Source organism: Drosophila navojoa, chromosome 2 (genome assembly GCF_054131105.1).
Source record: "Drosophila navojoa isolate 15081-1374.11 chromosome 2, UAZ_NAV_1.0, whole genome shotgun sequence".
NCBI classification, from domain to species: domain Eukaryota; kingdom Metazoa; phylum Arthropoda; class Insecta; order Diptera; family Drosophilidae; genus Drosophila; species Drosophila navojoa.
In genome coordinates, this window is record NC_142890.1 from 2,946,455 (window position 1) to 2,967,130 (window position 20,676).

Here is a 20,676-nt window from a genome sequence, read left to right on the forward strand (position 1 = left end):
ACTTCTATAGGACCAAGCCCAACTCTAATTACGTATGCATGTGAGCGTTCGCTCTCGCGCTCAGACTGGAAAGCCGTGAAGCCGCTGTTGTTACTGTCCCAACCAAGAGGCGAAGCGATGAAACAGTTCACGCTTAGACGTCAGCACGTTCACAACAACTAGCGCTTTAATTGTGTTCGTGTCAGCATAACATAAATCGTTAACCGTCAGAAAACGAAAATAAAAAGAAATCAAGAAGCATGACTCACAAGATTATATTATTGGCCTGCCTGGCTGTTTCTGTGTGCAGCGCCGCTAAGGTAAGTCTTACATAATCACAGCAAAACTTACACACTATCAAATTAAAATGCAAGCAATGAAATTCGCGATTTCAACAAAATCAATGTACTGGGTCAGGGTCGACCGTCTTAAATAAAAGAAAAATCAAAAAGAAGCAGCCTCGCGCCCATTTCAAACACAGCAACAAGTGGCGCGCCCTATAAAAATGGGTTGAATGAACTGATGATGGAAAATGCTGCAGCTGGAAAATATTTAATTCACATGCGTATATACATACATACATGCATAAATAATTGTATAAATTCATTTTCTCTGTTGTTTTTGTTTTGAGAGCCAAAACCGGTTCTTAATGCCGACCAGTTTCCATTTCATTGTATTTAAATGTGTGTGTGTGTGTGTGTGAGTGTAATGCATGCGGGGACCGGTGCTGTCTGCTTGCCCACCGGCCACTCTTGGAAGCTCCTTTCCAGACAACCTGTTGTTACTATTGCTGCTGCTGCTGCTGCTGCTGTTCACAAGAATGGAACTCATAACAGTTCTACTGATGAGCTTCCAGTATAGACAGCGCTGACTTTGGCACTTATGAGAACTTCTGTCTGGCAAAAAAAAAAAAAAAAAAAAAAAAAACAACAAATTGAACACAATGGAATTATACGCAAATTTTGTTTGCTGAAAACAGAGTTGTAGTATCTATTTGTGCATGTGTATGTGCGGCTGCGCTGGCATTTTTAAATAAACATTTTATTTGAAGCGCATCATTTGTCGACTTAGTCACGACAAGTTGTAATTTGCCTCATGCAAAATTTCGCAATTTAAAGTTAAAAAATTTATTATTAGGTTCACAAAGATTATGGATAATATATATAAATTATATGAGATTGTATACTCATTTGTTTTTATCAAATAGCAACCTCTATTGAAATTTAAAAAAGTAAAATATGGCAAACTGTGGAGCTATATGTTAAGTAGACATAAAAACCAGATGTTGGGAATAGAAAGAAAAATATAATTAACAAAAATATTTGCCATACATATATTAATATATGTATGTATTTATGTATATGTATATATGCATACAATTGCGTGCAGAGACTTGAACTTCAAATTTTGCAGAGAATTAACGTACATGCATATGTATATATACCATTTCATTTTATTGATATATAGTATATACATACATACATAAATATTGTACTTGCTGATAGATAGATAAATAAAAATTATATAAGAAAATTTTGTCAAGCATTATTTTTATTTTTATTTATATATGTATATTTTCATATACATAAATATATTTATTTTCACATATTACTTGATAATTAAATTATTTAAATCAAATTATTTTATTTTACACATGTGCATGTATATGTACAAATATGTGTGTATTTGTATATATGTATATAGATAATCACGAGATATTTTTAGCAGTCTGGCAACGCGATGATCTTAATTGCAGCTTTATTTAGTATGGTTAAAGTATATAGAAAAATTTGTTTTGAAAATATAAAGACTATAAATTTGGCCATTTATGATATACTCTTTCATAGAGAACAAATGAAGCCTAGCTTTTTTTTTTTGTGTTTATACCCTGAAACCATTGTTTGCTTTTGTTCGAGTCACAGAATTCAATTTTTGGCTGTGCTCAGTCAAACGAAACTGTTTTGCATTTGCAGTAGAAATGCAAATTGCCAGGCACAAAATATGGACATCACATTATGAAGCATGTGCATTATACGACATACCCACACACATATATATGTATATACGTCTGACTCACACCTGTATTGCATTGTTTACCAGGTGCCCGTTGCCGTTTACTATGAGTCCCTGTGCCCGGACAGCGCCAAGTTTATTACGGAGCAACTGTATCCGGCGATGAAGAGCGAGCTGCGTGACCACGTCGAACTGACATTTGTGCCCTTTGGCAAGTCCCAGGTGAGTCAATGGAACAATGCCTCATTTGTCACACTGGCACACCAACTAACTGAAACTCTGCATTTTTCATTTGCATTTCCCACGCAGTTTACCACACAAGGCTCGGAGGTGACCTTCACCTGCCACCACGGCCCCAACGAGTGCTACGGCAACAAGGTGCATGCCTGCGCCATTGAGCACATTCAGGCCAATTCCTATCAGGTGGAGTACACCCGCGAATCGCTAACGCTTGACTTTATCAACTGCCTGATGCGCGCCGGCAAGAACTTCCCCGACAATGTGTACCCCGGCCAGCGTTGCGCTACGGAAAACCATGTCAACAACTGGGAGAACATCAAGACCTGTGCCAACACCACCGATGGCAGCATCCTGCTGCGCAAGGCTGGCGAGACCACGCAGCGACTGAAGGAGCCGCTGACCAGTGTGCCCACCATCCTGTTCAATGAGGTAGGCCCCGGCTAGCCGCAGGCTCCCAAATCATATCAGCGACTAAAATTGATTCTCCTTTTGACCTATCGCAGCAATTCGACAAGAAAGTCAATGAGCGCGCCCAGGTCAACTTTGCCGGCACGCTCTGCAAATATGTGTCGGCGCCCCAGCCCCGCATCTGTGCCCAGCACAACGGCGCCATGGGTCTCGCTGGCGCTGGCTCCCTTCTCAGCGCCATTTTGGGCATCTGGTTCATGCGTCAGCTTTTCAACTAAGTGCTCGACATGAATATCTAATTTGAATCTCCGCAATTTGTATATTACTTTATTATTTTACATCCCAACTTAAAATCCGTCCGCAGTTAGCTCTAGCATTTACACAAAACTTTATCAAATAATATTACAATTGGAGCTTTAACAAATTAAAGATTTATGTATTTTAAACTGTATTTTGATTGTGTTTATCTATCAATGTGCTGAAAATCTATTAAATTGTAGCTATGAAAATTCAGTGATGAATTTTTACTTGGAGTTTCTATATGAAGTCGACGATTGTTTAATAATTTAGTTTTATATGACTTCATCTGCCGCCCTGATTAACTTTATTAATAGTATTTCAAGTTTTTATTTAACAAGGTTTCATTCTTAAAATTTGTATTTTCCATTTTTGAGAGTTGAGTAGTCGCGTTGTAGTAGCTTGATGAATCATTTAATAGAGGCAGCTGGCAGTTAACGTAACGCTAAGCTGATATTCTAAGAAAAATAATATACAAATTCTCAATTATTTTTTCATATAATAGTTATTTATTTACATATTTCTTACACTTAGAATTTCTTTGAAATATCTATAAAGTATTTATTGTTTTTATATTTTCTTTAATTTATTATGAATTTTTTTAAAATGAAAACTAATAATATGATTATAAATTTGATATGATTCGTGCCGCTTTCGAGAATTTCTTTCAATCATAAAACTATTTTTTAACCTGGCCTGAACCAAATGAAATTGAGAGATCAGGATATAAAGGGTTTATTATGAATTTATGAATTTAATCATTATTATTATTTTTTTTTATAAGTCTTTAGCATCTATACAGACTTTCTTTGAACTTTAAATTGTAATAGATCTTATGTGTGTCCTTGTATGATTCGAAGTCCATATGCTCTTTTTAGATGATGGCCGAGCTGATAAAAGCTAAGCTAAAAAAATAGAGTTTCTGTCCTTTTTTGGCAATATAATACTAGATGAAGTGAGGTGTTCGATTATCTCTCTCTATCTCACTCTCGCTCTCTCTCTCTCTGGTGTGATGATGAAGTGAGGTGTTCGATTATTTCTCTCTATCTCACTCTCACTCTGCTCTCTCTCTCTCTCTTTCTCTCCCTAAAGAAATTCTCACTAATCAAATAAAGTGTTATTAATATGACGTGCTCCTTCACCCCATATCTGTATATTTATGTATATATAATTAATATACGCTTAGATTTGTTTATTAGTAAACTAGGTAGCCCTACGGAAATGCACAATAAGCCATTTTCTATGAATATTGATAGAGAGGAGGGCTCCATATGTATGTATGTATGTATGTATATGCAGGGGCGTAGCACCAGCTACTGTTTGATGTCAAATATTTTGATCTGCGCTGTGTTTGGGGGCAGCAGCAACAGCAGTGGCAACAGCTGCTTATCGACGTAATTTTTCTACAGGCGATAAGCCGTTTGGCTTTAGCAACAATTGAAAATAATTGTTGTAAACAAGTCAAGCTACATATATGTATATCAATATATACATGCATAGGTACATATATATGTAGGTATTCATAAATTGATGTACATATATGTAAAGTGAATCAAAGGCAATTTAATTGAATTAACATCAAGACAGCCCACGCGGCAGCAGTTTGGCAAAGTTAAGAAAGTTATCTACGGGTTAGACGTCATTCTCGCGTATACATATATATATATCATATATCAATTGATTGCATATATATGTACATATATATAAATCTGTGCCCATTGCTAATTCGAAATAGACGCAGCGCGGCTGCTCTTTAGCCCCTATCACGGGGCATGCCTATGGTCCCGGACTTTATTTTTGGGCGTTCAAATGGTTGCAGCACCCACGCAGAACTAGTGGCATCCAAAGCCATTGCATACAGCCAGGCGGCGGTTGGCAACGCTTCGTGTGTCACTCGGCTAAGCGCGCGCGTCTGATTGGCTGCGAGGCAGCGACACTCACACCCACACACCTACACTGACAGACTCACACCCACACACCCACACACGCACACACAGAGCTGGGGCTCGTCCTGCGGTATAAAGCAGAGCCGTTTGCTCTTAACGGCATCAAACGAATTTTGGCTTTCAGTCGAGCGACATCAACACCAAAAACGCGCTAAAACCAAAAGAGTTCAAATTTATTGTTAACAATCCCAGTTAGACTGCAAAATAGGTTTTTAAAAATTTAATTAAACAAAAAAAAAAAAGGTGGCAACTCTGTGTTAGCAGATTTTGTGTGAAGTACAACTTTATACTCAAAAGTTCAAAGTAAAAAATTAAAATTAATAAATTGGTAAGTAAAATTTAAGAAACTTGGAAAGTTGTAGTAATATAAACTTAAAAAATTTGTTTATAAAAATATTTAATTTATGTCAAAAATATGTTTAGGTTCAGAAATATATTTAAAAAAAATCATATGCATTATATATTAGTTGATTGAATAATTAATTTATAATTTATGTTTCGCTTACTTAATGGGCAAACTTTACTCCGCCCTCACACACACACAAACACACATATATACACCCAATTTTGAGGAGACCCTTTGGTCATATTTTGTGGCCATGTTTATTTGTTCAATTTTAATTGATTCAAATTAGATTAGTGCGCATTTGAAGTTCCTTGTTGGCCGTTGATGCCGATGCTTAACTTCTCCCACTTGGCAGCTTTAATTAATTTTTTATAAGTCGCCACGGGCTGCACTCGTTGGCCAAAGTTCAAAGTTTATGAACGTGGCCCCTCGATTTACCAAGCCAAAACAGCTTCTGTCGAACAGCTGCATAAATGAAGACTCGAGACTTGAGAGTGCCTAAAACGGCGAGCATTACTATATAATTTGCTGTACCTTTTGCTGAAGCTCCTTGGCGTCCTGCCTGCAAACAGTTTAACTCGATTTATGCCCTGCAATTTGTTTACTTTGCATAGAGCTCTATTTAGTATGTATGTATATAGATACATGTATGCACATGCTCTTCGTGGAGTAAATTTGTTCAAGGTAAACTTAATTTTGTGAGTATCAAGGATTAGCTAAACTTTGGCAAATATTTTTCTGGATTATCAAAGAAAACTTTATAAGGTTCCAAGCAGTGAAAGAAAAGCATTTGTTTGGATAAACTTGTAGATTAATATACTTAACCATTAATTGTTTATGCTAACTCATAAGATATCTTAAATATCTTATATCAAAACAGGTTGAAGAATTTACAAGCCAGACCACTTAGAGAAAGTAATTTCCTGATAATGAGTCTACATGTTTACATAAATTTAAATAAATATATCTAAGCTTATATTGCAAATCAAGCTGAAGTATTAACAAGTGTGGCCTAACGTACCTTACGAATACCTCTAGGTGATATCTCAGATGCTGTTAGAGTTTGCTAAAGAATCGAAAAGTTACTATAAGAGTATATTATGCATTTCATTAATTAATTTTTTAGATAGAGCCAAAAAATATTTACTTAGGCCTTCACAAATTTATTTATATATGTATATATTTTTTATTAGCCTCACATGTTAAGTGTTTATAAGTTTTGATGATTCCACATATAATTCCCATACTTTTCGCTTTTCTAGTATTTATGTGCTTTTATTTATCTTCTCGATTGTAATTCGAAAATTAACATATTCTTAAAGAAATTCAATTTTAAATGTTGTGGAAATGTACGAAAATTTTCTTAAATGACTCAAAGCATTGATTTGGCCATTGTCAATCAGCAATAGTTTTATTATAAAGACTTTTTAAAGAACCAAGGAGATTTCAAAATATATATTAAATGATCGACTACAAGTAAGAAAGGGTAAATTGATTAGATTATATACTGCACTTCCTAAACGGGCGTAAAAACCGAATCAACTCCAAATATGAAGAGAAAAGAAATTGCATAAGAAAAGTTTAGGAAATTGCAAAGGCAAAAAGGACTATAAAAGAAAAAAAATAAAAATAAAAATAACGTGGTGTAAAATGATTGACAAATTGATAAGCTTCGTTAGGAAACACATTAGAATTACATAGAAAGCCAGCAAATTCAGCTTGAATCTTAAATCTTGACTCTATTGTTAGGCTAAGTAATATGAATTCGGAATGCATTTTAATTACTGCCTGAGTCTAATATCAAATTCAAAATACTATACTTCTTTAACTATTTATTTCACTTTTAGTGTCACTTCAGGTCGAGGTAAGTCTCAAGAGTTTCCGAGTTGCAGACCGCAAAAGAAAAGGGCAAATAGCTTGAATGGGCATCTAATTAACTTTCAATGTAGTAGTAGTAGCTGCTTATCGCAATCATCTTTTATGTCAGAGGCGAGTGTTTTGTTGTTTTATTCTAATCAGCTCGCGGGTTAGCTTGCTCTGAAGTCGGCTATCAGCTCGGCCTGAACGCGACTCGCAGCAGCTTAGCGGGCAGGCCTTTAAGCTCCAACCGTAACGCCATGCCACAGGCACGCTTTTAAAAGCTGCGCGGTTCTTAATAACAAACATAATATATATTATATAAATTTATAATGTATGTGTGTAAATTATCAGCTACCTGCTGATTAGGAAAAATTTCACACGGAACACAAAACATGGCTCAACGAATGCAACTGAACTTTGTCTTTGGGCAGATGGTAAACGCGTCCGTCGAGCGATTCTACTGAATCAGCACCTGGCTATATATATGTGTGAGCATGTGTGTGTGTGTGTGTGTGGAAAGTTTTGCGAAATTGATTTATATTAGGCAGAGCAACGGATATTATGTGTACTTTTGACAGTGCGGCAGCAGCAGGTCATTAAATCGTTATTAGCTGACAATCGGGTCTGGGAAAATTGATAAGCGAACGGCGTCAGGCGCCGACTGCAGAGGCTCCTCGTTGCTCATTTGCTGCGTCCCATTTGCTGGTTGACATATGACAGATTGATAAACAAAGTAATAACAATAATATTATTGTTATTCCAGCATGTTGTGGGTGGGAGTTGCTGTTGATTTTTACTGCAGACACTCACACGCGCGCACACGCACACACACACATACACTTATCTGTTATGAATGTTTAAATTTAATATAATTCAAAAATAAACCCCATCTCAAGCAAGTCTGCAAAGACTGACATGATTTTTAATTGCGATTAAAGCGACGCATTATGTGGCTTATCAATGAGCCAAGAGTCAAGCAATATACATATATATATACTATATACATACATATATATATTAATGGGATTATAAAGCTACAGCTGAACGCCTGAGCAGTCGCCGGGCAGCGCTTGAAAATGTGAAATCGTGAATTGAATACCGCTAGCAGCTGCTATTAACTTAGTCGAATGCTGTTTTACCAATAAAACCAAACCAAACCAAACCAAAACAACAATACTCAATATTAATTCAATAGAAAATTCCGTTAAAAAAAAATAAATACCCCACTTTATCTGTGATTATTCTATGAAAACGTACAAAGTTCCAAAGTAACAAATATATACATACTTATATTATCATATATATATCATACATATACATTTATAATATAGCAATTAAATTTCAATAAATATATTTTTAAAATCAACTAATCAGTGCGAGCTAAGGTGAGTTTTCGCAATATACATGTCGACACGCGACTTGCTGCGTTTTAGTGATATTAGAAATATATTCGGGTCCACATGTCGTATGATTGATGGCGAATGCTTCAAAATATATTGTAAAAGCCTTTCCATATAAATATATATTTATACGAAAATCGTGCAAATTCGAAATGACTTCATTTTATTCGACATTCAAAGCACGTAATAAACGCACATTTGCTTAAGTTGTCACACACACACACGCACACGCGCGCACTAATTGCCTGTATGTGGATGAAACATAAATCAAAGCTCAAAAGTTTTTGTGCCCCGGATTAAATACTTAGTAAATGCATGTGACTTGCCTGAGTGTGTGTGTGTGTGTGTGCATGAGTGTGTGTTTTGAACTGTGTGCGGTGCGTTTCTAATTAGTGCGGCATATCCGCAGGCCCTGCAGCCCATTGTCAGTGGCATCAACAGGTAGACGCACGTAACGCCCAAACGCCCAGAGAACTTTAAGCAGAACTAAGTGTTTTAATTGATGTTTGTATTGCTCTCTCACTCCCTCCCTCTCTCTCTCTCTCTCTCTCTTTATTGTAGTTAATATGAAATCCACAATTTCACTGCTGCTGGTTGTCATCTGCACCGTCGTTCTGGCCGCCCAACAGAGCCAGGCTAAAAGTGAGTATTGTCTTTTGTTTTATTTATTGAAAATATTGGCCAAGGTATGCGTAGATTGCTCTCACACAAGCCACTTTAGTTCTTCTTATGGCAATGCGCATTGAACAACAAACCTATAAATGCCCGACAGCCGGAAGTCCTTACACGCACACACACACCCACCCACCCATGCACACTCATACACACCTGTCCACACAGGTTATGGCTGGCAGCTGCAATTGTTACAGTTTAACTTTAACGGAAAACAAACAGCAGCTTCGGCGTCTGCACGTCGTTGACATCGTCGTCGGCGTTGCCATTGATATTGCTCCTTTGTGGCTTTGTTTATGCAGCTGCCGCCTCATCAAATTGCGGACGATTGGACAGGTGGGTAAAGGTGTGCAATAGAGACAGCTACAGCCACATGCACCTGCAACATTCTCTGCGCTCTACTTCATTATGCACGCATGTTTTCATAAATGAGCAATAGGGAGAGTTTATGCTTCCTGTATATGTATATTACTCTTTGATATAGATGGAAAATATTATGAGAGGAAAATAATCAAGCTGCAGAGCATAAAATATATATTATTATATATATAAAAATGTATATTAACTATAAAATTAATTTTTTTGTATAAGTGTATAAGTATAAATGCAATAAATTAATTTTATACTACTTTAAGTAATTTATATAATTTTGTATTAATTAATAAAGTTTTCATTTCTTCATAAATAGTTCACACTATGTTCATAAACTTGTTCTATACGATATATGTTTAACGAAAGATTGAATTAAAATTTTTATTAATATTTAATAATGAAGCAATATTTAAATTAAAATTCATTTAATCAATCGTTCAATTTTTCTGTTTGCTCAAAAATGACTTCAGCTATTTTCATAAATCAATATAAATCAAGCTGAAATTCTTAATTAGCTTTCAAAATTGTTGACTATTTTTTATAGCCAAATGAAACCAAAGATTAATTAAAATTTTTTATTTAGAAATTGGGAATTCCTCGTCTTATTTACAACGCTTTCATAAAATCAAATTGATATACTTAGATTTTAGCTCTTCTCGAACAGGACTTAAGCGCTTTTCAATTGAATCTTTTGCTTACGCATTTTATTTTCCCATTCAAAACTTTTATTTTGAAATGTCTCATAGATTAGCCCAATGACATTTAATGTGTGTTAACAATATGTTGCTAATGCTTCCCCAAGCTACCAAAAATCACAAGTATAAAGAACATTCTGTTCGAATGACAGGAACAGAGGTTCAACTCCCATGCGAAGTCCCATGCCTGGCGCTGTGCGAGCGGAAGCTCAAAAATAGCAACGACGAGTCAACACACGAAAACAAGCGCAGACAAACAAAAAACGAAAAACGAATAAAATCAAACTCAAAATAAAAACACGAAATCATTGTCTAGCATAAAATATCGTATAAGGTCAAATGCTTATCAAACGTTCGTCTCTCCAGAGCATTTGGCGAGCGATTAAAGATTTCCACTCTCCCAGTTATTGGGGACACACAAGGGCTCCACATGTTCTTCACAGCAGGGCACAAAGTTTGCGGCCTTCCTGCACGAGGGAATAGCCAAAACGGTTTAAACTTTGCAAGCGAGTCGCAGTTAATAACTTCGAATACCCTAAGCCAATTGGGTAGAAGAGGATATGATGTGTTTGAGGAAAGGTTTGCAACAGTCAAAAATACGAAGATGAATATGTGTACTTATAAATGTATATAGAGAGATATACATATAAACAATGTTCATCTAGGCATATCTATCTATCATTATACCATAACTACAGCAGCTGATATACAGATAATATACAGATAATATATATTATTTCAATTAAGGACAGAATTCTCACTACGAGCTCCCATTAAAGTAAACTAACAAACTCTAATTATAAATTCTCGATTTATATCGTATATCGCAAATCTCGTATCGTAAACTTTATATGATGTATTGTATATCGCATATCGTATATCATATACCGTGTACAGTAAATCGTAAATCGTATACCTTATGCCGTATATTCGTATGTAATTCACAACAGGGTATCTGCTCGTCGCATAATCTAACATGTTTTCGTAAGCGTGCTGGAACACGCATGGTGTGCGTGGGCCTTATATCGATTACCGCTATAGCTCGAAGCATTTGCAATCTGCTGGCCAAGTAGATGGCGACTAATTCATTTTGTGATTTTACCAATTACTGAATTTCTGATTTTACGATTTTGCATTTCACAGAGGGCTGTCAGGCCTATGGGCACGTCTGTTACGGCGGACATGGAAAGCGCTCCTTGAGTGCAACGGGCAATGGTGCAGCTGCCGCCAATGCCAATGCCAATGCCGCTGGCCTCGACCAAGAGTTTGTGCGTCCAAACGGTTTGCTGCCGATGCTGGCGCCAAATGAACAGCCACCAGAAACCGAATTCGATGACTATCCATCTCGACAAGTGCTCTATAAAATCATGAAATCCTGGGTAAATTGAAGCTGAATAAATACGAATCGTTAGAGCAAGCCTAATTTGTTTGATTTCGTGCAGTTTAACCGTCCGCATCGACCTGTGCCTCGTCTGGGTGAGCTGGATTATCCGCTCTCGAGCTCTAGCGAAAGTTTTAACCGGGAAGGCGCGCTGAATGCGCTCAACTAAGCTGAACAACAAAACAGTGAACCAAATTAAGCACTTTTCAGAACAACAATATCTACTAAAACAACAACAACAAACGCTATTACCTAATGAATGTTTATTAAAATTGTTTCATCGATGTCTACACATAGTGCGATTCTCGATTTCTTGCTATTGGCACAAACTGTATAAACAAAACAAAAAACACAAAAAAAATTTACTGAAGTTTTTAAGGGCTGGTAAAAATTTCAGTGTATATATTGGTAAAAAGAAAGATCAAAAGTTTTTGAATAAAATACAAGATGAATGGCTAAAATAGCAAAGTGTTTCATTGCTTTTATTAAATTATTAACTTTATGTGTGTGAAAAGCAAAAGACTATATATATATATATGTGTAGTATGTAATTATACTTATTATCAGTTCAATACAATATACGCGTAAAAAAATATATACGACTAAAAACGCAATTTTAAAAAAAATCGTACAACTTATCACAAGAGCTTTTATTGTATATATTTTATGGTTATTTAATAAAATCAAACTAAAAAATTAATCCAATAAAGGTTTTTAATTTTGTAAGCATTTACGAGAGGTTTGATACTAACGGAAACTTCGTCTACTCAATATTTTGTCTGCCACCATTTGTTATCGATATCCGGAACAGCTGTTTAATAATTGTTTTTGAGCATGTAACAGTGCCAATTGAGTAAATGAAAGTATATATTTGGGATATTGCAAAAAATATTGTGGGATAATATATATTATTTATAAGGAGTATCATCTGCAACGGCTTATTTTAAAATGTTTAATTTTACCGTATCACAAAGTTTTGGCCGCTGTTGGCGTCAGTTTGTGTAAATGAACAGCTTAACAGTTTGAGTGCACTGCTCTGTTATGTTATGACAACATTGATTCACAGTTTGAATTGCATTGCTTTCAGATTTGGAAACATTGAAAGTAACACACGTGCTCAGTCGTTGCGGGTAAACATGAAAATCGCTGAAGCATAATTAAAATCTAAAAGAACGCAAGTTGTGAACAAATAAAATGACGCATTTGGGTGAAAAGGATAGCCCGGTCGAGGAGAAGAGAGAACCACGCGGAATAGTTAAGGAGAGCAGCCAGATATTTCGCCGCAATCGAGCGCTTGGCTATGTCAGCAACCAGGTGCCGGCAGTGACGCGCTATGTGCTACGTCGTCGGGACACGCTGCTGATCACCTGTATTGGACGCTCCTTTCAGGTGTACACGGCCAGCCACATGCGCCTTCTGCATATCAGCGGCTTGCATCCAGACGAGATTACGGCGCTGGCTGCGGACAGGGCCCACACTTATGCGGCGAGCAACAAGTGCATCTACGCCTGGCGAGCGGGCAAGCACATACGACACGTCTACCGGGGCCATGAAGCTGATGTGCATCTGCTGCTGCCCTTTGGACGAAACCTGATTGCTGTGGATCGCAAAAATGTGCTCAAAGTGTGGAACATACCCACCGACGATGTCTATCTGGATGTGCCCTTCGATGAGGAGGAATTCTCTATCACAGCTCTGGCCCATCCGCCCACCTATGTGAATAAAATTGTACTCGGCTCGCAGCGGGGTCAGCTGAAGGTCCTGAACATTAAGAAGAACACCATATTGTGCACAATGAGGCATCATTCACAGCGCATCACTTGCCTTGAGCCGGCGCCTGCATTGGATGTGATGGGCGTTGGCCATAGGGATGGTACCATAATGGTCTTGAATCTGAAATTCGATACGGTGCTCATCACCTTCAAGCAGGAGTGGGGCGTGGTCACTCAGTTGTCCTTCCGCACAGATGGTCCACCCATTCTGGTCTCCGCCAGCGCCCGTGGGCACTTGGCCTTCTGGAACTTGGAGGAGCGCAAATTGGCTGGTCAGCTGAAGGCGCACGAGAAGAGTGTAACGACGGCCATCTGTCTGCCCAGCGAGCCGGTGGTCTTCACCACATCCCCGGACAATTCAATGAAAATCTTCGTGTTCGATATGTCCGACGGCGGCGCCAGAATGCTGCGCGTGCGTGAAGGTCACACGAAGCCTCCATTATTCATACGCTATCATGGTAGTAGGGGTGTCTCCATTCTGTCCGCCGGTGAGGACAGCACGCTGCGCGTCTTCTCCACTATATCGGAGTCGCTGCACAAGAGCATGGGTCGAGCCACCTACAAGCCCAGGGCGACCAAGAAGAAGAGTATGTTAGGACGCAATTGAAGCATCAAATCAAAGCTAAATCTGAATTTTTTTGTTGTATTCCATAGATCGCTTTGCGTTCGACAAGGGCAAAATGCCGCCAATTCAAGAGTTCACTGCGGATGCGACACGCGAAAAGGAATGGGACAACATTGCCGCAATACATGTGGGCATCATACAGACCACAACCTGGTCGTTCTATAGGGGCCGTTTGGGCGATCATCGGCTGGTGCCAAAGCAGTTTCAAAATAAGAACCGCAACGATTTCGACGCGGAAACCACATCTATCGTTGCGTCGCATTGCGGCAACTTTGTTATCATTGGCTACAGCACCGGCGACGTGGAGCGCTTTAATATGCAGTCTGGGCAGCATCGCTTGAGCTACGGTGGCTTCCGCTCGGCCCACGAGGCAGCTGTGCGTGGCCTGGCGTGCGACAATTTGAATCAGTATCTGGTCTCGGGCTGCTCACAGGGTCTGGTTAAGTTCTGGCCATTCAAGAATAATGGTGAGTGTTTGCCTCGTAAATCATTGTTCCGCCTCGTGCTCATCATTCTCACCCAATCACTACGCAGCTGCGAAGCCAGTTGCCGTGCTGCGACTAGCTGATGGCGTTGCTCAAATGCGACATCATCGCGAGAGCTCCATGGTTGCCATTGGCCTGGAATCGTTTAAGATCTACGTGGTGGATATGGATACGCGTGTGGTGATCCGTAAGTTTGTCGGCCACACTGCAAAGCTGAACGATATGGTCTTTAGTCCGGACAGCCGTTGGCTCATCACAGCCTCCATGGACTCGACCATCAAGGTGTGGGACATACCCTCATCCTATATGATTGATCATTTCAAGGTGGAGCAGCCCTGCATCTCCCTAAGCATGTCGCCCACTGGTGACTTCTTGGCCACCGCCCATGTCGGTTTGTTGGGCATTTACCTGTGGGCCAACAAGACGCTGTTCAACCAGATCTCGTTGCGTTCCATGGATCCGAATGAACCGGCGCCGTATGTGGGCCTGCCCGCTAGCATTTGCGATGCCATGGATCTTGACGATGCCATGCAGGAGATGGGCATCGATGACGCTAACGATAATGTGGAACTGGGCGAACAGATTGATGCCCAATACGAAACGCCCAAGCAGCTGACGCCCGAGCTAATCACACTCTCCGGCCTGGCGGCATCGCGCTGGCAGAATCTGCTCGACCTGGAGCTGATAAAGCAGCGCAACAAGCCGAAGGCACCGCCCAAAGCACCCAAACAGGCGCCCTTCTTCCTGCCCACTGTCGCAGGCCTAGATCTACAGTTCGATGTGTCCAATGAGCAAACGGGCAACTCTGAGCAATCCCATGTGCTCGAGGTCTCCTCGTTCAACAATCTGACCGCCTTTGGCAAGCTGCTGGAGGCGACGGCCACAAGCAAAGACTTCGACTCTGTGTTGCAGCACATTACCCAGCTGGGTCCGTCAATGGTGGACTTCGAGATCAAATCACTGCATCCCGATGCCGGTGGCACCAAGCTCGCTATGCTGCAGTTCCTCAGCCTCGTCGATCACATGTTTGGCACGAACCAAAACTTCGAATTGGCCCAATCATATCTAAGCGTTTATCTGCGCTCCCACGGCCTGAGCTTAAGCGAATCCCCAGAGCTTGTCAGGTCGCTGCGCAGCGTTTCACAGGTCCAACAGGCGGCCTGGGAGCGCATCGAGAGCAAGTTGATCTACGGCACAGGCGTCGTCGCAGCCCTACGCAACTTTGCTCGCTAACTCGGTCTATAATCTTAAGTCTCTTAAATTACGTTTTACCAGATGTTTGTAAATAAATTGGTAACAAATTATATCGTTGTGCATTTTCAAATGTCGAGCTCGAACTGGAATTTCTTAAATTTAGAATTCAGCATACGAAAACCTCAATCGAAGTTCGGTTGAGCCATACATATTTGATATTATATACATACATCATTCCCTCTGTCAAATGGAGTGAAAACCAAATCACATCAACTTTTTCCAATTGTAGAATCAAATTTTTAAAGCCCATTTTTATATTATAGATGACATTTTAGTCACTTTAATGTACTAATATCCTAAAATGAGCCAGATCTATGAATCATATGCCAGTCACGCCAGACTGATAACCGCCTTAGATAATATGCAGTATCGTAACGCATCATGCGCTACCATTGAAAGAAAAGCGAAGGCATAACATACATATAGTTTTAAAGTTGAAATTGTGTATTAATTATTTTATTTATCATATCCGTTTAATCTAACGCTTTATTATTTAGGCTGGAATTAAATAACTTAAACTTGTTCCTAGACGCGTTGGATCGCGATCTGTAAATATGCGGTTCTAGTGGCGACTTGATTCAAATTTTGTATCATTTCTATTTTCGTATTTCATGGTGGTGGCTTCTCCTATTGTCAACTCATATATATCATATATATCCAACTCAACATAAACGGAATAAAACAATGTTTATATATAGTTTTTCGAACCACGCGTTAAAAATGTAGTGCATAATATTTTTGATAAGTATTTTCTTTTGTATTCTTTTTATACCTAAATATCGTAATTAGCATATCTCGTAGTCTGAAGAGCGTCTTCCGATTCTAAGCCATATATATATAACTTGAAATTTTTGTTTCTTCAATTTGGATACATTTTAGTGTATATATGGGTGTGTGTGTGTGTTTGTATAAATTTCAGTTAATTATTTGCGAGTGTTGCTTTTAGTTTTAGTTTGGGATATTACAAAGAATGCAGCAAATGCCAGTGTCGATGCGGATGGAGTGCCAGGTGCTGGGAATATATACGCGCTGAGTGCCAAGTGGGGGGGGCAGTAGCTAGTTCAGACGATGTTAGTGACGGACTTGCTTTGGGTTGACAGCTGGAACGCGCAGAGGGGGTTGGCGAGTGGATATTCTCCAGATTCACCTTGGACGCAGACATTTGATTTATTTCTTAGATTCTTGTATTTACGGGTGTTGTTTATTTCTGTTGTGTGTTAGTTAATTTGCTGTAAGTGTAAGCCGCTTAACTAGATGTGCACTGTTGAACGCGTGGTCCATATTGGTAGCCACCCTCGTCCTCATCATAGGCCATGCGCTGGTGTTCCTGGCGTCGTTGCTTGGGATCAAAGTCCTCCTGCAAAACAAAACAATAAATAGTAAAGTTAGCGACTTACTTTCTCTTCGAAGAGCTCTCTCTCGCTCTCCCTCTCTCTCTCCTTGACTTACCAAAACTGCATGCTCTGCATCAATTGGAATGTCAATCTCTGGCGCCGGTGGCAAGCACTGCTTGAGCGTCGGGATAACTGATGGATTGAGCATGTCGGGGAATATAACTTCGAATTGTATGATGAGCGTGCCTTTCTCCAAGGGATTCTTGAATATGGGCATACCCTCCTCGGCAATGCATTTGGTCATTTCGTGTCGAATAACTTCGCCGGGTTGTGTGGAAATCACCAGATCGCGATCATCGAGGGTCTTGATGACCCGCTGGAAGCCGCACAAAGCCTCGACCAGTTGGAGCGGCATTTTCATCATCAGATCCGTGTTCGCATGCACAAATGTTGAGTGCTCTTTTTCGTCCAACAAAATTATGATATCACCCGGCTGAGATTCGGGCTCGTGATCGCCCTCGCCTGCGAATACTATCTTCTGGCCATCCCGCATGCCTTTCTCGATATGCACCTCCAGCACCTTGCGCTCTCGCACCGTTTTGCGTCCGTTGCAGTTCTTGCAGCGATCCTTCTCCTGTATGGTCTCACCGCTGCCGGAACACTTTCGGCATACCTGCTCATTGTGTTGCACGATGCCGGGCGCAATCTGTTGCACACGGATCTCGACACCATTGCCGCGACACTGCACACACTTCTCGATGCTGCCCTTCTTGCCACCGCGTCCCTCGCACTTGTCACAAATCACATTCTTTTGCAGCTGCAGCTTGCGCGTTGCTCCATTATACAACTCCTCCAGCTGAACGGACATCTGATGGACGACATCCTTGCCGCGTCGCTCACGACGGCGGCCGCCGCCGCCACCACCGAAACCGGCACCAAAGAATTTCTCAAAGAAGTCCATTGGATTTCGGAAATCGCCGGAATCGGCGCCGCCCTTCTTGATGGCCGCCTCACCACCCTCGTCGTATATCTGCCGCTTGTCCGCATCGGAGAGCACCTCATACGCCTGCGATATGGCTTTGAATTTCTCGCCCTCATTGGGATTCTTGTCTGGATGGTATTTGAGCGCCAATTTTCTGTAAGCCTTCTTCAGCTCATCAGGGGTTGCATTGGGCTTCACTCCCAGCAGATCGTAATAGCCCGTTTCCTTAACCATATTTTTTCTTTATAGGTGATTCTTTCAAACTTTAACTGCAAGCAGAGACGAAATTACATTGCAATTACTCGGGTTGCCAGATATTTATAAACTGTTCACTTTTTGTTCATATAAATGGCAATTTCCGGCATGCAAAAATTCAAAAGAAAAAAAAAACGCAATATCAAGGTCGGCACACGGCGACATCGACGACAACAGGGCCCACGTTTTCTAGAAATTTTCTATTTCAATATGCTTTTTTGCTCGGTTTTGGATACCACATTCGACGCCTCACAGCTGACTCTGCCCTGCTCTTTGCAATTCGTTGTCTCTCTCCCACTCTGACGCAGATAAATATACACACACTCATCCATACATACATATTTACATATATACAAATGTACATAAACTTCTAGAAAATTTCGTCAGCAGTGCGCAGCCCTGGTTGCCGTAACCGTTGCCCCTGTGCGAACATCGGCACAAAGCGAACGACTCGATAATGTGAAAAAAAGCACACCAACACAATGACTAGGTGTAAAGCAACGTGCAGAAAACGAGACGAAAAGAAAAAATAGAAAACGCTGTACAATTTTCTATTGATTTGCCTGCGATTTTCGTAAGGCTCTTGTCAATTGTGCAGGCTGCAATTCCCAGACAGGCGCACACATTCACATAAATATGCTTTAGTATGAGTGCACACGCTAAAACATGTGCCGCGCAGGACGCTGCGTCAGAGGAATATTAATTGGGGTAGAGACAAAGAAAATTCAGCTTTCGTTGCCGACTTGAATCGATTTTACAAAATAGTGCAGCAGGCATAACAAAATGCACTTACTAACTACGACGCAAATATACAAATTTTATATTCCCTATGATTACTTAACAGAGTGGGCAAAAACTAATCATCAAATACACACACACATAATGCAAATGCCTGCGGAAATAATTAAACCATTTCTTAGCTCTCACCTTTTTATGACAGGATTTCACAGAGTATTCGAGTATTTGTTCTAATAGTTATATATTTATATATATGTATACCGTTTTTACAGTACGCTTTAAGAGCTACACTTTTACTATAATTTTAAATCTATTTCGAATACTTTTTCAGCAGCCTGCTATCGCTGTACGAATGCGCCACGCTTGTTGTATGAAAGATCGAGAATATATTAGGGGTGATACTTGCTACACTGCTTTAATATAATAATACTGCCATGGCAACGAGTTGCTCGTTGATAAAATGCAACTCTGTCACAAATGCGCAGTCTGGCAAGCTTACGACAGCTACAAGCAATACGGTCACACTTCATAAAACAGCTGTCTACGGCGGCCTGGTTATTTAACTCGAGTGGAATACTCGCAGATTCAATAAAATAAATTGTGAATTAGAATTAGAAATGAGACACGCTCAATTCATAGCACGCACTGTGTTTGTGCACAACAACAATGTGGAGGAGGCATGCCGTCTTCTTAACCGCATACTCGGCAAGGAAGAAATCTTCGATCAGTTCCGCCGCACGCGCTTCTATGAGAAGCCCTACCAGGTGGGTATACAAACAATATAAACATGTTCTTAAATATAACTAATGACTGTAATTATTACAGGTGCGTCGTCGCGTTAATTTTGAGAAGTGCAAGGCCATCTACAATGAGGATATGAATCGCAAAATTCAATTTGTGCTGCGAAAAAACCGTGTGGATCCGTTTCCAGGCTGCAATTAAATGTACATGATTTAATTTAGTGACGTTGTTTTTTAAATAAATCATAACATAGTTAAGAAACAAATACGGAGCAACGCTTCAATAATGCTCAAGCTTTCCATCGAGCTTTTATCCTTGCAGCGGGCATACAAATGCCAGTTTGGCCTCATAGTGTTAAAGCGCTTTAGCGGCAAGAGTGAGCTTTCAATTTCTATTGCTGCCAAACAATTCGCAATTCGTTGCTCGGCTCAGAGTCTTCTCTGTGTTCGTGCAGTTAGGACAAGTTTTTACAGTTGATACGCTACAAGAGGTAAAAGTGAAAATTTGAAATTTTGTTCCATTTGTGCCAATTACAATAATAATAATAACAATATCTATTTGCCAAGCGTCTACTGCGTTAAACATTTTTATAGCACACTTTTAAGCGTTGCCATATTTGTTATATGTGTAAAGTTCATGAGCATGTATAGTGGCTGTGTGTATATGCAAGAGTGTGTGTGTGATGATTTGCGTTGCATTTGCAGCATAATTTCGGCTGTGGTTTTAACTGCTGCTGCTGCAGCTTATGCTGCATCCCCACTCAACCACGCAATCTACAACAGCAAGTGGCTTGCAATGCGCAAAACGTGCCTAAGTGCTCCCAAATGCATCGATAATTCGCTTTTGTGGCCAATCTATTACAATCGTGTGCGTGTATATGT

At 39.8% G+C, this 20,676-nt stretch overlaps 5 protein-coding genes across 8 annotated transcripts; 4 read left to right on the plus strand and 1 right to left on the minus strand.

Annotated features, from left to right (window-relative positions):
* The first annotated feature begins 96 nt into the window (after positions 1-96).
* GILT1 (Gamma-interferon-inducible lysosomal thiol reductase 1) lies at positions 97-3,153 on the plus strand. Its single transcript, XM_018112573.3, has 4 exons — positions 97-299; positions 2,080-2,214; positions 2,302-2,661; positions 2,736-3,153. Exons 1-4 carry the CDS (start codon positions 240-242, stop codon positions 2,916-2,918), a joined length of 738 nt encoding a protein of 245 aa, XP_017968062.1. The 5' UTR covers positions 97-239; the 3' UTR covers positions 2,919-3,153.
* A 1,832-nt stretch (positions 3,154-4,985) lies between these two features.
* Positions 4,986-12,077, plus strand: CCHa2 (neuropeptide CCHamide-2). Of its 4 annotated transcripts, none has more exons than XM_018112576.3 (4): positions 4,986-5,211; positions 9,051-9,131; positions 11,372-11,607; positions 11,671-12,077. In XM_018112576.3, exons 2-4 carry the CDS (start codon positions 9,056-9,058, stop codon positions 11,776-11,778), a joined length of 420 nt encoding a protein of 139 aa, XP_017968065.1. In that variant the 5' UTR covers positions 4,986-5,211; positions 9,051-9,055; the 3' UTR covers positions 11,779-12,077. The 4 variants fall into 4 exon arrangements, with proteins under 4 accessions (XP_017968065.1, XP_017968066.1, XP_089121831.1 ...); XM_018112577.3 differs by lacking the exon at positions 4,986-5,211 and adding an exon at positions 8,123-8,474; XM_089265705.1 differs by lacking the exon at positions 4,986-5,211 and adding an exon at positions 8,511-8,587.
* A 595-nt stretch (positions 12,078-12,672) lies between these two features.
* On the plus strand, positions 12,673-15,799 carry LOC108659572 (WD repeat-containing protein 36). Its single transcript, XM_018112564.3, has 3 exons — positions 12,673-13,968; positions 14,036-14,473; positions 14,541-15,799. Exons 1-3 carry the CDS (start codon positions 12,804-12,806, stop codon positions 15,722-15,724), a joined length of 2,787 nt encoding a protein of 928 aa, XP_017968053.1. The 5' UTR covers positions 12,673-12,803; the 3' UTR covers positions 15,725-15,799.
* Positions 15,800-16,681: 882 nt separating this feature from the next.
* Positions 16,682-19,461, minus strand: Droj2 (DnaJ heat shock protein family (Hsp40) member A4-like). The gene is made up of 3 exons (XM_018112571.3): positions 19,244-19,461; positions 17,195-18,330; positions 16,682-17,102 (listed from the first exon to the last, which is right to left on the minus strand). Exons 2-3 carry the CDS (start codon positions 18,293-18,295, stop codon positions 16,992-16,994), a joined length of 1,212 nt encoding a protein of 403 aa, XP_017968060.1. The 5' UTR covers positions 18,296-18,330; positions 19,244-19,461; the 3' UTR covers positions 16,682-16,991.
* A 60-nt stretch (positions 19,462-19,521) lies between these two features.
* On the plus strand, positions 19,522-20,060 carry mRpS21 (mitochondrial ribosomal protein S21). The gene is made up of 2 exons (XM_018112579.3): positions 19,522-19,818; positions 19,880-20,060. Exons 1-2 carry the CDS (start codon positions 19,672-19,674, stop codon positions 19,994-19,996), a joined length of 264 nt encoding a protein of 87 aa, XP_017968068.1. The 5' UTR covers positions 19,522-19,671; the 3' UTR covers positions 19,997-20,060.
* Positions 20,061-20,676: the final 616 nt, after the last annotated feature.

Excerpts from the sequence above, each read along its gene's own strand:
- GILT1 (XM_018112573.3), top strand. The coding sequence starts at position 240 with ATGACTCACAAGATTATATTATTGGCCTGCCTGGCTGTTTCTGTGTGC. Across the intron at positions 300-2,079 it reads CTGTGTGCAGCGCCGCTAAG|GTGCCCGTTGCCGTTTACTA; the intron begins GTAAGTCTTACA and ends ATTGTTTACCAG. Across the intron at positions 2,662-2,735 it reads CCACCATCCTGTTCAATGAG|CAATTCGACAAGAAAGTCAA; the intron begins GTAGGCCCCGGC and ends GACCTATCGCAG.
- CCHa2 (XM_089265705.1), top strand. The coding sequence starts at position 8,557 with ATGATTGATGGCGAATGCTTCAAAATATATT. Across the intron at positions 9,132-11,371 it reads CCAACAGAGCCAGGCTAAAA|AGGGCTGTCAGGCCTATGGG; the intron begins GTGAGTATTGTC and ends TGCATTTCACAG. Across the intron at positions 11,608-11,670 it reads ATAAAATCATGAAATCCTGG|TTTAACCGTCCGCATCGACC; the intron begins GTAAATTGAAGC and ends GATTTCGTGCAG.
- LOC108659572 (XM_018112564.3), top strand. The coding sequence starts at position 12,804 with ATGACGCATTTGGGTGAAAAGGATAGCCCGGTCGAGGAGAAGAGAGAA. Across the intron at positions 13,969-14,035 it reads CAGGGCGACCAAGAAGAAGA|ATCGCTTTGCGTTCGACAAG; the intron begins GTATGTTAGGAC and ends TGTATTCCATAG. Across the intron at positions 14,474-14,540 it reads CTGGCCATTCAAGAATAATG|CTGCGAAGCCAGTTGCCGTG; the intron begins GTGAGTGTTTGC and ends ATCACTACGCAG.
- Droj2 (XM_018112571.3), bottom strand. The coding sequence starts at position 18,295 with ATGGTTAAGGAAACGGGCTATTACGATCTGCTGGGAGTGAAGCCCAAT. Across the intron at positions 17,103-17,194 it reads ATGCAGAGCATGCAGTTTTG|GAGGACTTTGATCCCAAGCA; the intron begins GTAAGTCAAGGA and ends TTTGTTTTGCAG.
- mRpS21 (XM_018112579.3), top strand. The coding sequence starts at position 19,672 with ATGAGACACGCTCAATTCATAGCACGCACTGTGTTTGTGCACAACAAC. Across the intron at positions 19,819-19,879 it reads TCTATGAGAAGCCCTACCAG|GTGCGTCGTCGCGTTAATTT; the intron begins GTGGGTATACAA and ends TAATTATTACAG.